The 13042-nt window shown below is 42.7% G+C and overlaps 1 protein-coding gene across 2 annotated transcripts; it reads right to left on the bottom strand.

The window, feature by feature from the left end:
* Positions 1–290: 290 nt before the first annotated feature.
* LOC310870798 (holocytochrome c-type synthase-like) lies at positions 291–12524 on the bottom strand. Of its 2 annotated transcripts, XM_083782115.1 has the most exons (9): positions 12420–12524; positions 12100–12174; positions 9368–9466; positions 8236–8315; positions 7610–7720; positions 6929–7077; positions 5451–5570; positions 2538–2624; positions 291–1887 (listed from the first exon to the last, which is right to left on the bottom strand). In XM_083782115.1, the coding sequence occupies exons 3-9, from the start codon at positions 9459–9461 to the stop codon at positions 1686–1688; spliced, it is 843 nt and encodes a 280-aa protein (XP_083638241.1). In that variant the 5' UTR covers positions 9462–9466; positions 12100–12174; positions 12420–12524; the 3' UTR covers positions 291–1685. The 2 variants fall into 2 exon arrangements, with proteins under 2 accessions (XP_083638241.1, XP_083638242.1); XM_083782116.1 differs by lacking the exon at positions 12420–12524 and having other exon boundaries at positions 9368–9462; positions 12100–12251.
* Between the last annotated feature and the right edge of the window lie 518 nt (positions 12525–13042).

The following is a 13042-nucleotide window of genomic DNA, read 5'->3' on the forward strand; positions in this document are numbered from 1 at the left end:
ATGTTTTAATGCAGAATGAGATATCGACATCGCTTATCGGCCATAATAGCAATTCATTATATTGGATATCAATATCGGCCAAATAGTCTCATCGGTACATCCCTAAAATAAACAAATCATACATTACTAAATGCATGGTCAGGGACCACCTGTTGAGGCTGAGCTCAGCAGTGAACCTAGGTTTGACATGGATGTATTTAATATGGTGGGGAATCTGGGGATACTATTGTTAAGTACAACACTGCAGTCAGTGCAGGCAAAGCAGGCTTGAAGTTCATCCTTGACCTCTCTGGTCAATTTCTAGACTTTAGTTACTGAGCATTAGTTTGGGAAAATATACCACTCCACCAGAGGCATGAAAATAAATATGTTTTAATAGCAGAAATATCACAACACTAACATTTGCATAATAGCAGCAATGGAAAATTTGTACAGTAATGAACATTCTGAATCTACAAGGTCATCTCTCAACCCCATAAACTAAAAAACCTCCTACATTGAGCGATCTGGAACTATTTGAATCCTTCAGTTCGATTTCTTGGATATACTTGTTTTGTTTTCATGTTAATACATGAGCATTACTTGTGCAAGTAATACTCATGTATTACCATGGAAACAAACAACCTGTCATATTCAAACTATACCGAACAATACTAAGAATGAACAAACAGATGAATCACAGATTCTGTTTACATGTGGATTCAATTCATCATGAATGCACTTTAGGCCTGGTTAAAGGCTGGGTAGGATTACGACTCAAATGAGAACGGGTCCATGTAGCAGTTTCTATTTACATTTTGTAATTGAAAGAGAACTGACCGTGTGACAGTGTTGAGATACAAATCCTCAAGCTGCTTCACTAATGACATGCTTCACTTGTAGACAATAGAGCAGAAAATAAATTATGGGTTAAGAAATGATGCATACCTTTTATGAAATGCAACCGTTCCACCTAAACCGTGCCAACCCTGTGTCTAAGCCAGTGGTTCTCAACCTTTTCAAGCCGCAACCTCCTAAAATAATCATATTTGAACTGGGGACCCGGTTAAGTTAGGTTCCACAGTGGCCTGGGCCACCTAGGCCGGTAATCCAACCTGATGGTGTGCTGCGGGTTCGAGTCCTGAGCCTGTCGCATGTCTTCCCCCCATCTCTCCCCCTTTCCTGTCACATTACTGTACCGTAATCAAATGAAGGCAAAAAAGCCATACAAATATCGTTTAAAAAAAAGTTAGGTTACACATAAATATTATGAAAATAGACAATCTACAAGCTTCTAAAACTGGAGCTTGTAGATCTGCAATTTTCACAATATTATCAATCAATGTTTGCCTTTCTTATAATTTGGCCAATGTTTGAATTTTTTTTATAGATCGTTTGATGATCTTACTTTTGATGCAGTAAGGCATTAAAACAGTCAGTCTTTATATTGTCACTTCACTGTCATCCGACAGGTTGAGAACCACTGGACTAAGCAAGGGATGAGGGGGACCAAGGCGATAAAGGATTTATTTTTTATTCTCTTTTTTCTCTCAAGCCTATTTTTGTAGTTGCTTCCATCTTGCCAATCAATTATGATAAAAAATGTGTCACTTCTTTGAGCGTAAAGCTTCACATACCAGAGAGATCTGGGAACAACTAGAAAAATAGTGTTGAGAAAAAAGCCAGACTTCGTTTAAAGTTAAGCATCAATGTGTCCACCTCCACCATGTCACCCTCATACGGTCCCAGACGGCATTGAGGGAGTCCAGAGCAGGCCTGACGTCCAGAATGGTTTTCGACTGCTGCTTTTGGTCTATGGAGCCGGCATCATAATAGTCAATGACGTACCGCACCTCTGTACCGCAGCGATCCACAACCCAGTCATGCCTGTCAAACGGTAGGTCATAGCTACTCACATTGTGACACACACACACACACACACACACACACACAGAGTACAAAAGATTGAAACACAGCTAACTCTCCCCTCCATGTTTTTGTGACATTAAAGTTCAAGGGTAGATACAACTATACTGTACATGGCAGAAGGCACAATTTATGTTTACGGTACTCACTCCGTTTCAGATGAGGCATATGGACCGTTCAGAAATCTGGCCACTAATGACATCATGCAGGTTTGGTAATTTTGTACAGATTTTTAACTTTTTACCAGCATGCTAACCTTCCAATGCTGCACTTTAGCTTTGCAAGTTTTAGCTACTTTAGCTTTAGCTTAGAATCCACATCAAATTCATTGTAGGCAGGATTCTGAACTGTCTATAGCCCTCCATGCAGAGCAATTAGACTTATAGACCGATTCACAGAGGGGTGCCCTGGGCGCGGCCATTACTGAGGTGGAATACATGGAGCAGGTGCTCTGTAGACCAGGTGTAGCTAATCAGTGCTGCTGCACTTAATGGTACACCTCAGTAATGGCCGCACCCAGGAAACCCTCTGTGAATCGGTCTATAATGAGCATCAGTGAGGCCCAATTAAAGACATTTTTGATAAAATGTTTGCGATTAATCATGACACACACACACACGCACAATACTGACCCCATAAAATTTCTGATCCTGGCTCTGGGAGTAAGGTCTTTAGCTTTACCTCCAAAACGCACCAGAGATGGACCACATGGACATTCCCTGCACATGAACACAGAGGGGGGAAAAAAGGCTAAATACAGACGCATTATGGCCCTCATTGTCTCTACACCAGCCAAAGGCATGTGTATGACAATGAGTATGTTTTGCACCCTGTCTGTCTGTGTGTGTGTGTCTGTCCGTCCGTCCGTCCGTGTACACTGTACAGCTAATCTCCAGCACCGTTAACCTGGTCGATGCCAAATTTTGCACACTCTCCCTGGATGCCAACGATGAACCTCTGCCCCAAATTTTCCAGAACGGCCTGTTATAGCGCCACCATGAGGCAGCTTTTCAATTTATTTTCACCTATAACTGCACTAATCTGCATGAAACATCGCAGGCACACTCCCTAGAGGCCAAGGACAAACCTTTGACCTGCATTTTTGACATCTGCCTTTTATAGCGTCACCAGGAGGCCGACTTTTGTAAAACATATTTTTTAATATTACTCCTCCTATTTGATTGGCTGAGCACCCCATAGCTGTGATTTGATTAGCTGAGCAATGTACGCATTAAAGATAAAAAGTGTGGACAGAAAAGTGACGACGCCAAAAGTGATTGGCCGTTATGTGATGATGTACGATGATGATAAGAGCGCACCTCACTTCACACAGGTGTGATTTTTTTTACAACTGAATGGGTGAATTATACACCTTTACTTGGAAAATAAAATTGGAAAACACCCTGGAATCTTAAACAGCATAATGTTAACACTGGATGCTGACAATGTAACATGCCACACATTCTGATTGCAGAACGCAGGCAGATTAAAGCACATACAAAGACGGCTTTGTATGGTTCTGTGTAAAAAGCCGTAACGCTGGCTTTAAAATGTATGTCCTCTTTGTTATTCCAATATTTCAGGATATCTGTATAAAATTGGCTACTTTATCACCATATCAGCTTCTGTGAAGACAATATCCCCAGCAGGGCCCAAATTAAATACAAAACAGTCACTGTAGTTCACCGCCAAGGAGGAGGCCCACAGAAGCACCAGAGGGAGTGCAACAAACCATGTACAACCCAGATTCGGCACAAACAAGGGACTAAATTATTTGCACTCCTATGCCACCAAATGTGGAACGCCCTACCAACAGTCATTAAGACACCTACGGACGGCTGCAAATCGAAACTGGCCCCCGTAAAATCTGAATCCCCCCCCACCCCCCCTTTCCCCCTCACTGTATATGTTTCTTTTCCCTTCATGATGAATTCCTGTTCTGTTCTTTTACTATGTAGAAGTGTCTATTTGTACGTCTCTAAATGTTTTGATGAATTGAACATGGTGGACCCTCTTGTAAACAAGTGTAATGCTTAATTGGGTCGTCCACTCACAGTTAACAGTCTTTGTATTGAGTTTGTGCTTGAAATGTACTGTAATTCTGCAAACTGTTAATAAATATTTCAATCAATCAATCAAAGTGGACCAGGAAAAGAACACAATGATCAATTTAAAGCAGCCAAAGCTCTGAAAAGCTGAAATTCAAGTTATTCTAAGGCTAAGCCAAGGACAAAGAACACTGACTCTTTGTCCGTGCAGGACATCACTAACTACTACTAGTAACTACAGGAGGACATCCCCCATACAACGGAGGCCTATTTGCTGATTTACATTCTAATTCAGGTTTGAGAAGACCAGGGCCACACCCTTTGTTTGCCCCAATCCACACCCTGCATAAATAACAAAGGTCATGGGCCTGTATCTGGGTAAACCGGAATGTCCCCCCCAGTCCCGATACTAGGGTTCTGGTGGCCAGAAATACCTATGGCGTCTGCCCGTTCCGAGGTCACCAGATTTGTGGGTCTGACTGTTACGAGATTTGACTGGGGCGAGTCGACTTTGGTGGCCAGACCGTTCCGACGTTCCACGGTTGTGGAGCGACCGTTCTTGTATTCTGGTAAACCATACAAAGCCATGCTGATGGATGTATGTAAATAATAGATATGCATAATACCTACATTCGAGAGAGGGCTCAAAATATCAGTTGGCCTTTCAACTTAACCAAACTAAACAACCTTTGTTTCTTTTGTTGGCCTATTTCTTAAAATGCTTTAACACACCAAGTAGACTTGTTAGAACTATTGCTAACTATAACTAGTACAGCGACAGATCAAATAGGTTTGCGTCCGGTCATGTCTCCAGTGTTATTTTACATATGCTGGTCCACTGACGGCACTGTTCTACGTCTTAATGCATCTACAGGCCAAGCGGTCTTATCTTGCTGGAGTGCTGCTATTGGGTGACGTCACGTTTAAAAGTAGCTCCAAACACACCACAGAGACTACAGCTGACGATCAGGTGGTGCAGCTGTTCTTTGCCTGCCTGAGAGGAAATAACGCGAGAGATGGGATCGTTCATTTCTATAGAAATCAATCAATCCCCTTATCGATACTGCTTATTGATTAGATGTGTTATCGATCCTTCTATTGATCCTTTTTTATTATTAGTAGTTGTTAGCTAGTAGTTGTTAGTTGTGGTGCTAATCTGGGGCACTCAATATCACTTTCATTCAATTCCCGCAAACAAAGGTATTAGCATGTTAGCTTCAACTGATGCGCAACATTGAAGCCCTATGGGCATGCAGCATGTTAGCTTCAACTGATGCGCAACATTGAAGCCCTATGGGCATGCAAGCCGAATTCAGTTTTTACAGGTAAGTTGGTATTGGTAATATCCGACTAGCTAACGGTATGGGACACACCACACAAACTAAGGCCGACTGTCGGATACAGACACTCCTCGATGGCCCGATTTCCCAACAACTATGTGTGTACTTTGTGTTTGCAATTGTTTGTGTGTAATGCGACTGTGAGTGTGTTATGTACTTTTTGTGCAGAGCTTCCCATCTCAATATTTCCTGCCAGGCAGCATCATTGTTGTGGTTGTGGATTTGGATGATGTTGTTCATGTCTTTCTGATTCAGGTCTCCCTCATTCCACCGCCACCTAGATACATGCATGCACACATGAGAGCATGAGAGCGCGCGCGCGCGCACGCACGCACGCACGCACGCACGCACGCACGCACGCACGCACGCACACACACACACACACACACACACACACACACACACACACACACACACACACACACACACACACACACACACACACACACACACACACACACACACACACACACACACACACACACACACACACACACACACACACACACACACACACACACACACACACACACACACACACACACACACACACACACACACACACACACACACACACACACACACACACACACACACACACACACACACACACACACACACACACACACACACACACACACACACACACACACACACACACACACACACACACACACACACACACACACACACACACACACACACACACACACACACACACACACACACACACACACACACACACACACACACACACACACACACACACACACACACACACACACACACACACACACACACACACACACACACACAGTTATGACAGATGTTCATTTGACAATGACATCTGGGCTGATACCAAAGATAGGAGAAAAGACAAGATTATGTATGGTGGCTCAGGGGTAGTGTGGCTGATTGGTAACCGCAAGGTTGCTAGTTCGAACCCGGGCTCCCCCAGAGTTAGTGTCGAAGTAGCCTGGGGTCCACCTATGCTTTCTATGGCATAGGGCATAGGCAGCTCCCGGCAGGATCCGCCGGGAGAATCTAGACGCAGCTGCGCAACATGAGACTAATTGATTAGAGCGACAGAGAGAGAGAGAGGATTGTGTGTGTGTACATACATGTGTGCGTCAATTTAACAAAGGTGCAGACGATCAGAAATCAGCAGAGAGTGATCAACGTTTGCGCTACTGTATGCTGTATTGAAGTAGACTCGGACCCAGACTTTTTTTCTCCCTGGAAATAAAAACGTCTGGGTTTCCGAGGCTAGTGTCGAAGGCTAGTGTATGAAGGTGTGTGTGAATGGGTGAATGTAATGCACAATCTATGTAAATCGCCTTGGATAAAGGCGCTATATAAATGCACCATTTACCATTTGTATACCAACAGCTGTCCATGGAATGTGTAGCCTATGTATGCATTGTCTTGCTTTCCTCAACTGCCTTTGGCTGATGCCCAATCCTTTAATCTGCACAAAGTACTGCAACAGACCCATGTCAATAGACAGACAGATACATACGTGCCTGCATACATAGTGTAGGTAGACAGAGACAGTTCGTTTTTCCTTCAGCAACACATATAAGCCGTGGTCTATGAGTAAAACAGTCACACAGACAGTTATGTTGTCTTCCTCACCCTTTCCTCAACATGGCATTCCAGAACATCTGTTCAGAGGGATACACCCATTTCTGTTCGGAGCCAGCTCTTGGTATGGCAGACTCCTGTCTGTCCCGTGACAGGGAGAAGGGCTGGCCTGGAGACGGAAGCTGATTGGGAGGAGGCATCTGGAGGGACAGAACAATAACAATTAGCCAATGGCTGTGTGTGTTACTTTAGCATTTATTAACTCTGAGGAAGTAACCTCGCCTCACCAGGCTTTCCACCACCTTGGAGGAAAGCCTGGTCTCTGTTTCAAAAGTCCGTATGATCCGGAGGGGAGCGGGTGATATGGTTTTGTCATGTTGTAGTATTGTTTTGTAGTCGACAGACAGGAACAACAGGCGGCGGCAACTTCCTTTTCCCTCTCAATAAAAGCTCTCGTAGCCTGTAGCTTTTATTGAGAGGGAAAAGGAAGTTGCCGCCGCCTGTTGTTCCTGTCTGTCAACTTCTTGGGACTACAAAACAATACTACAACATGATGTAACCATATCATCCGCTCCCGCCCGGATCATATACCGAAATGAAATGGTGCCCAGGCTACTGAGGAAGAGGAAAGTCAAAACGTCAGTCACCCCTGCAAAACAATAAAAACGTGCTCCAATCCAGTGTACCATTATATTTCATTTGGGTAGTGTGTGGGTGTGTAAGAAAAAGTACCATATTGTCTGGGTTGATGTCTGTTGGGATGTACTTGTCTCTGTTGGCAGCCTTCATGGGACATTCAACAAATTCATAAGCTCTCTCCTGGTGGGCAGGGACTGATGGAGTCTAGAATCAAGGCAAAATATTATAGTAAAAGACGACTATTCTAGTACATCAATTTCCAATTAAAAAAGAGACATGGTCATAATAAATATGTGAAATAACTAGGCAGGCAAGAGACTGAAATAAATACAGTATGACTGTACGTAGACTTAAACAGTGCTATGAAGCAAATGCCTAGAGAGTCATCTCAAGTGAAAATTAAAGATTCATTCATGGTCTATCTATGACATAGACACTATGGAACCAGAATATGGTTTGTTAACTGTTGTCCTTTAAACAGGAAGGAACTACAACAGTCAGTTACAGTTATCTTATCACTCAGTTTAATCACGGCCGTCGATCTGTGTCCTGAGAAGACCCAAAAGTTGAGAAACACTAAATATGTTGTGAAATGTTACCACCAACGCAAACAATTTCATATAAACTAATTGGCTAGAGAAAGTACTGTTCAAGTGCTTTGGTCACACATCTGAGAAACTTGTCTCAACCTTCTATCTACAACATAAAGAGCTACTTACAGTGGGGGAGATGTTTGACTGGTGCATGGGGCATTCTGTTGCTTTTGATTGATGCATAGGGCATTCAGAAGGAGAAGTGCCTGGCAGGTCAGAAATAAAAAACAGGTCAGTTCAGTAGAACTTTCTTAAGCCTGATCTATAATATAAAAGGTACAGTATGCGTTTTTCACTTGCAGTTGTTTTCATTGTTCAGCAAGTTAGAAACACATGAATTTGCCTTTACACAAGGCAGATCTTTACACTGACTGAGGAAGCAACTTAGGCCAGTTCTTTGTGCTTGCAGCCATCAAGCTCAACTACCATTAACAGAAATGAATCTGGAGAGCATCTGCTATTTGTATTCTTTCCAGTTTTTCATGTGCTTATGGGGTGAAAGTACTTCATTAGATTAGACCCCTTGGTCTGGTTGTTATGTACAATGATGTCTTCCCTTTGTAGGGTTTCTTTCTGGAGGCTGAAACCTTGACAGTCAAACGTGACAATGAAAAAAAACAGTGATATACTTACTGACATCACAATATCATCCCCTCCCCCTTTATCTGTGGGTGCGGTTCAGGTGGATCCAATGGTGTTTTTTTTTCCCTGTACCACGAGTACGAATGAGTGTGAGCTTCAGTTCCTGGGGGATTCTCACTGCCCTCTACCATATTGCTGAATTTCGTAAAGCTTAGAACGGCCAAAACTGCTAAAATGGCAGAATGTTTACGGAAACAATAAGGGGTCTATTCTATTGTTGTCTATTTGGGCTTGACCCCTAAATAGGTGTCAAGAATGGTTACAAAAATGAGTGCTAGGGGGTGTGGTGGAAATCTACAAGACCTCAGGTGGAGTCAGAAAACAATACAGATATTTAGTGGCAGAATCAAAACTCAATCTTGGTTTGTTTTTGACCCTTGGCCTTACAATCACCTGTGTGCCTCGCCTGTGTTTCTATCTTGCTGCCGTTTCTGTTATGACACCTGAATCTTCCTTCAGTTATCAACGATTGTTTATCTCTAATCTTCTTATCTTATTGGAGAAGTGACAGGAAATCATTAAAAAAAAAATTAAATGACTTTGAAATCTTTATACTTTTGCCTAATTACTTGGTTAGTTGGCTGGTAATATTATGAAAGAGAGAGATTAGCCATACTTGTGTGTTTGGACTCCTGGTGCGTGATTGGACATCCCTGAGTTGGAGTCATGAGGCTATCCGCTGCTACGGTGGGGTGGACTGAGGCTGCCATGCTGCCTGCGGAAAATACATTATTAGAAGAAAGCTGTGGTCATTCAGATATACAGCACGACACGATTATGTTTTACTTGACGATTAATTGTGATTAGTGATTTAAAAAAAATTGCACAGGGCAATGCACACATGAAACATAACTTAAAACATACAAGGAAATGACATGTTTTTTGGGGTCCCCAGATGATTACATTGTTTTCTCACTCAACAATAAACAAACCAAAATACAGTATAAGTGTATACAGAGTATCTTCTGCACTTTTCTAAAGTTACAATTGAATGCCGTTTTAATAACAAATTGGCCAAATTGTCAAATATTATGTAAGAAAGAGGCAAACATTGTCTGGAAAAATATATATATTTATCTTTTGAATCGAGTCAAACTAAATGTAGTCTCTCAGACTGGTTCTCAGATTGAACTAATTAATGTAATACCTTTTTCAGTTGAAACGCTCTGAACTGGTTCAATATTAGGCGGGAAAAAATAACTGATCCGGCTCAACCCCGGTGGAAAAGGTGCCTGTATGTTCCCTCACTAATCCGCTACAGCAGTGGTTCCCAAAGCGGGGTCTGGGGACCCCCAGGGGTCCTTGAGGGAGTTCCAGGCGGTCCCCAGCTAAATGATAGTTTGGAACCAAATGGACCCTTATGTGTCTGTAACTCTGAGTGTACAAATGAAACCAAATAATGGACCCTAACATGCAGTGATGTAAATAGGTTTTCAATGTAATGGGTCCCGAGACCCAGGGGTTGTCTTTGGTCCCAGGGACATTTTATGAGTCCTAGTTCAGGATAAAGTACAATACTGAGCACAGTATTGCATCCCAGGACCCCCGGAAGGTGCCATGATTGCGTCCTTTCTCAATTTCGTAAGTCTAAGGATGCAGGATGCAGGCTATTTGCATCACTGAACAGGTACATTCGGTTCCATTTGTACACTCTCAGAGTTAAACTAACAGTGATTTCACAATATAAATTGGGGGTCCCAGAGATAGAAATGCCATTCAATGGGGGGTCCGTAGAGGCGTAGACTAATGCATGTCGAACTGGGGGTCCAATTAAACGGGTTGAGAATCACTGCTAGAGCCGTAAAACAAATTATCTTATGGGGGTCCCTGTCATATCTTTTCAAATGGGGGTCTGCAGGCTAATAAGTGTCAATTTGGGGGTCCTTGACATGAAAAAGTTTGGGAACCACTGCGCTACAGTCACACTCGCACCTACATGTGATGTGCCCTTGAGCACCGACTGTGAATCAGGGTATGTGTTGTTGAAAAAATGTGCATAGTGCAGTTTTAGGCAATGAGCTGAGAGACAATTGACTTAATGACTGCTCAACAAGAACCTGAACCTTTGACTGTAATACTTTATAAAGATTAAGAGGTCAAATATTATAACTGTCTACAACAGCAGATGACATGATATTCTGTATGAACTTATCATTATAGTCAGGCAGACAGGAAAAAAATAGGTCATTTCACTTGAGCATATATAGCCCTAGAATGTCTGATCTTATACATTCTAGGGATAGAGCATATTGAGGCATAGCCCTAGAACGGCTCTTGTTGTTACATACAGTATGTACAGTATTTCACATACAAGAGCCATAGAACACAGCCATATATTTGTGGTAGACCGTTACCATGTGCGGCATGAATGTGATAAATGCTCCGTTTGTACTCACCCATTAAATTATTCCAAAGACGTGGAGTGAAAAATGGTCCTCTAGTTTTATATCCATGTGAAAGTTCTGGCACAAAACGCGTATTTAGTGAATTATCTCCACTTTTTCAAGAGATGCACACGGACGCCTTTCTCTCCAGCGAGGGGACGATTTTAGATACTTCCTGTTGTCATCACAAATTGACCGGAGAAACACAAAAGTTTGCGGTCACACAATTGGCAGGTGGTGTGATTAATTACCCAGCACCTATCGCAAAGCACCTGCCAATTGTGTGACCCAAACTTTTGTGTTTCTCCGGTGAATTTGTGATGACAACAGGAAGTATCTAAAATCGGTTCATCGATATTCCAGTGCCCCCCCTCGCGCGGAGAGAAAGATGTCCGTGTGCATCTCTTGAAAAAGTGGAGATAATTCACTAAATACGCGTTTTGTGCCAGAACTTTCACATGGATATAAAACTAGAGGACCATTTTTCACTCCACGTCTTTGGAATAATTTAATGGGTGAGTACAAACGGAGCATTTATCACATTTATGCCGCACATGCAACGGTCTACCACAAATATATGGCTGTGTTCTATGGCTCTTGTATGTGAAATACTGTACATACTGTATGTAACAACAAGAGCCGTTCTAGGGCTAATTGAGGCAGAAAGCTAATAATACGTGCTCCAATTAAGTCTGCATTAAATAGCAATTTAATGAGTAAGCAAATATTAACCTGAGTTAATTCTGAGTGTATGTATTTCTGTCCATTATTTAGCTGGGAGTCATTTCGGGTCGAGATTGGGATTGGGGGGCATCTGCCATTGACATTCATAGCACACTGACCAATGCTGCTTTATTATAGATCATCATCTATTCTATTGGCTATTCTGACATTAGATTCTAGTATTTGATATGTTGACAACATGTATTGTAAGTATTACTTTCAGTAATTTCGCCAGTCTTACCAGCTGTATCGGCAGTCAGTCCGGACTCCAATCTTCAATGTCGTGCTGTTAGAAACACCGCTTACCCACAATTCACTGCGAACGGTGACGTCAGTCACGTCAGTGAAGAAAAAAGGGAGAAATCAGTATCTTACGAATAAATAAAAGAAATAAGAAAGAAATATATACACCGATCATGTCTGTGGGTGTAAAAAATAATAATCACACAGTTGTTTTACCTCTCCTAGATAGGAGAGGTAAAACAGAAAGGAAAGAAATGCATCAACGGCTTTGTTTTAATAACAGTCTCCAGTAGGGGTCAGTAAACGGAGCATAAATACCGGTAGTGTGGGTTTTTCTCGTTTTTCTGCACTGGTTCTCTTTGACTTGTTCCCATATGAATGAATACTCTTCCGGTTGAAGTAGTGCTCTGTGCTCCACCCACACTAGAGAGTAGAGAGAGACTCGAGAGTGAGACTCTTCGAGAGTTATAAAACAAAGCGAGAGAGAAGAAACTGAAAGCTGACGATTCTTCGAAGAGTTTTAAAACAAAGCGAGAGAGAAGAAGAAAGCTGACGACGATTGAACGCGTGAGTCAGGAAGAAAAATCGCATCCAACTTCACACACCCGCCATATTTATCGACTAAACAATAATAATAATACGGAACTTATTGCGAGTCGTCGAATATGGCTCTCACGGCGGAAATGCTGGGCATAACGCGTCCGACCGAGGAGGAGACCGACAAAGACGATGTGGCGTGCGGCGACGAGGAGTCCGCGTCGCGGCTGAAGAAGAAAGCCAAGATCAAAGTGACCCTGGAGGCGAAGTGCGGCTGCACCATCACCGTCAATCTCATCGTGGACTCGGGCTCAGGGGCCTCCATTCTCCCCGTGGCCATGTACAAGAGACATTTCAGTCACGTGAGACTCGACGCGCCCAGCGCGACTCTGTACACCTACACC

This window comes from Protomyctophum parallelum (assembly GCF_964188405.1).
Source record: "Protomyctophum parallelum genome assembly, chromosome: 14".
Lineage (NCBI taxonomy): Eukaryota > Metazoa > Chordata > Actinopteri > Myctophiformes > Myctophidae > Protomyctophum > Protomyctophum parallelum.

What these genes read in the sequence shown, in the direction of transcription:
- LOC310870798 (XM_083782115.1), bottom strand. Translation starts at nt 9,461, where the DNA reads ATGGCAGCCTCAGTCCACCCCACCGTAGCAGCGGATAGCCTCATGACT. An exon ending in ACATCAACCCAGACAATATG is followed by an intron (nt 7,078 to 7,609) that starts GTACTTTTTCTT and finishes CTGTCCCTCCAG; the next exon opens with ATGCCTCCTCCCAATCAGCT. An exon ending in AATGCCATGTTGAGGAAAGG is followed by an intron (nt 5,571 to 6,928) that starts GTGAGGAAGACA and finishes GCATGTATCTAG; the next exon opens with GTGGCGGTGGAATGAGGGAG.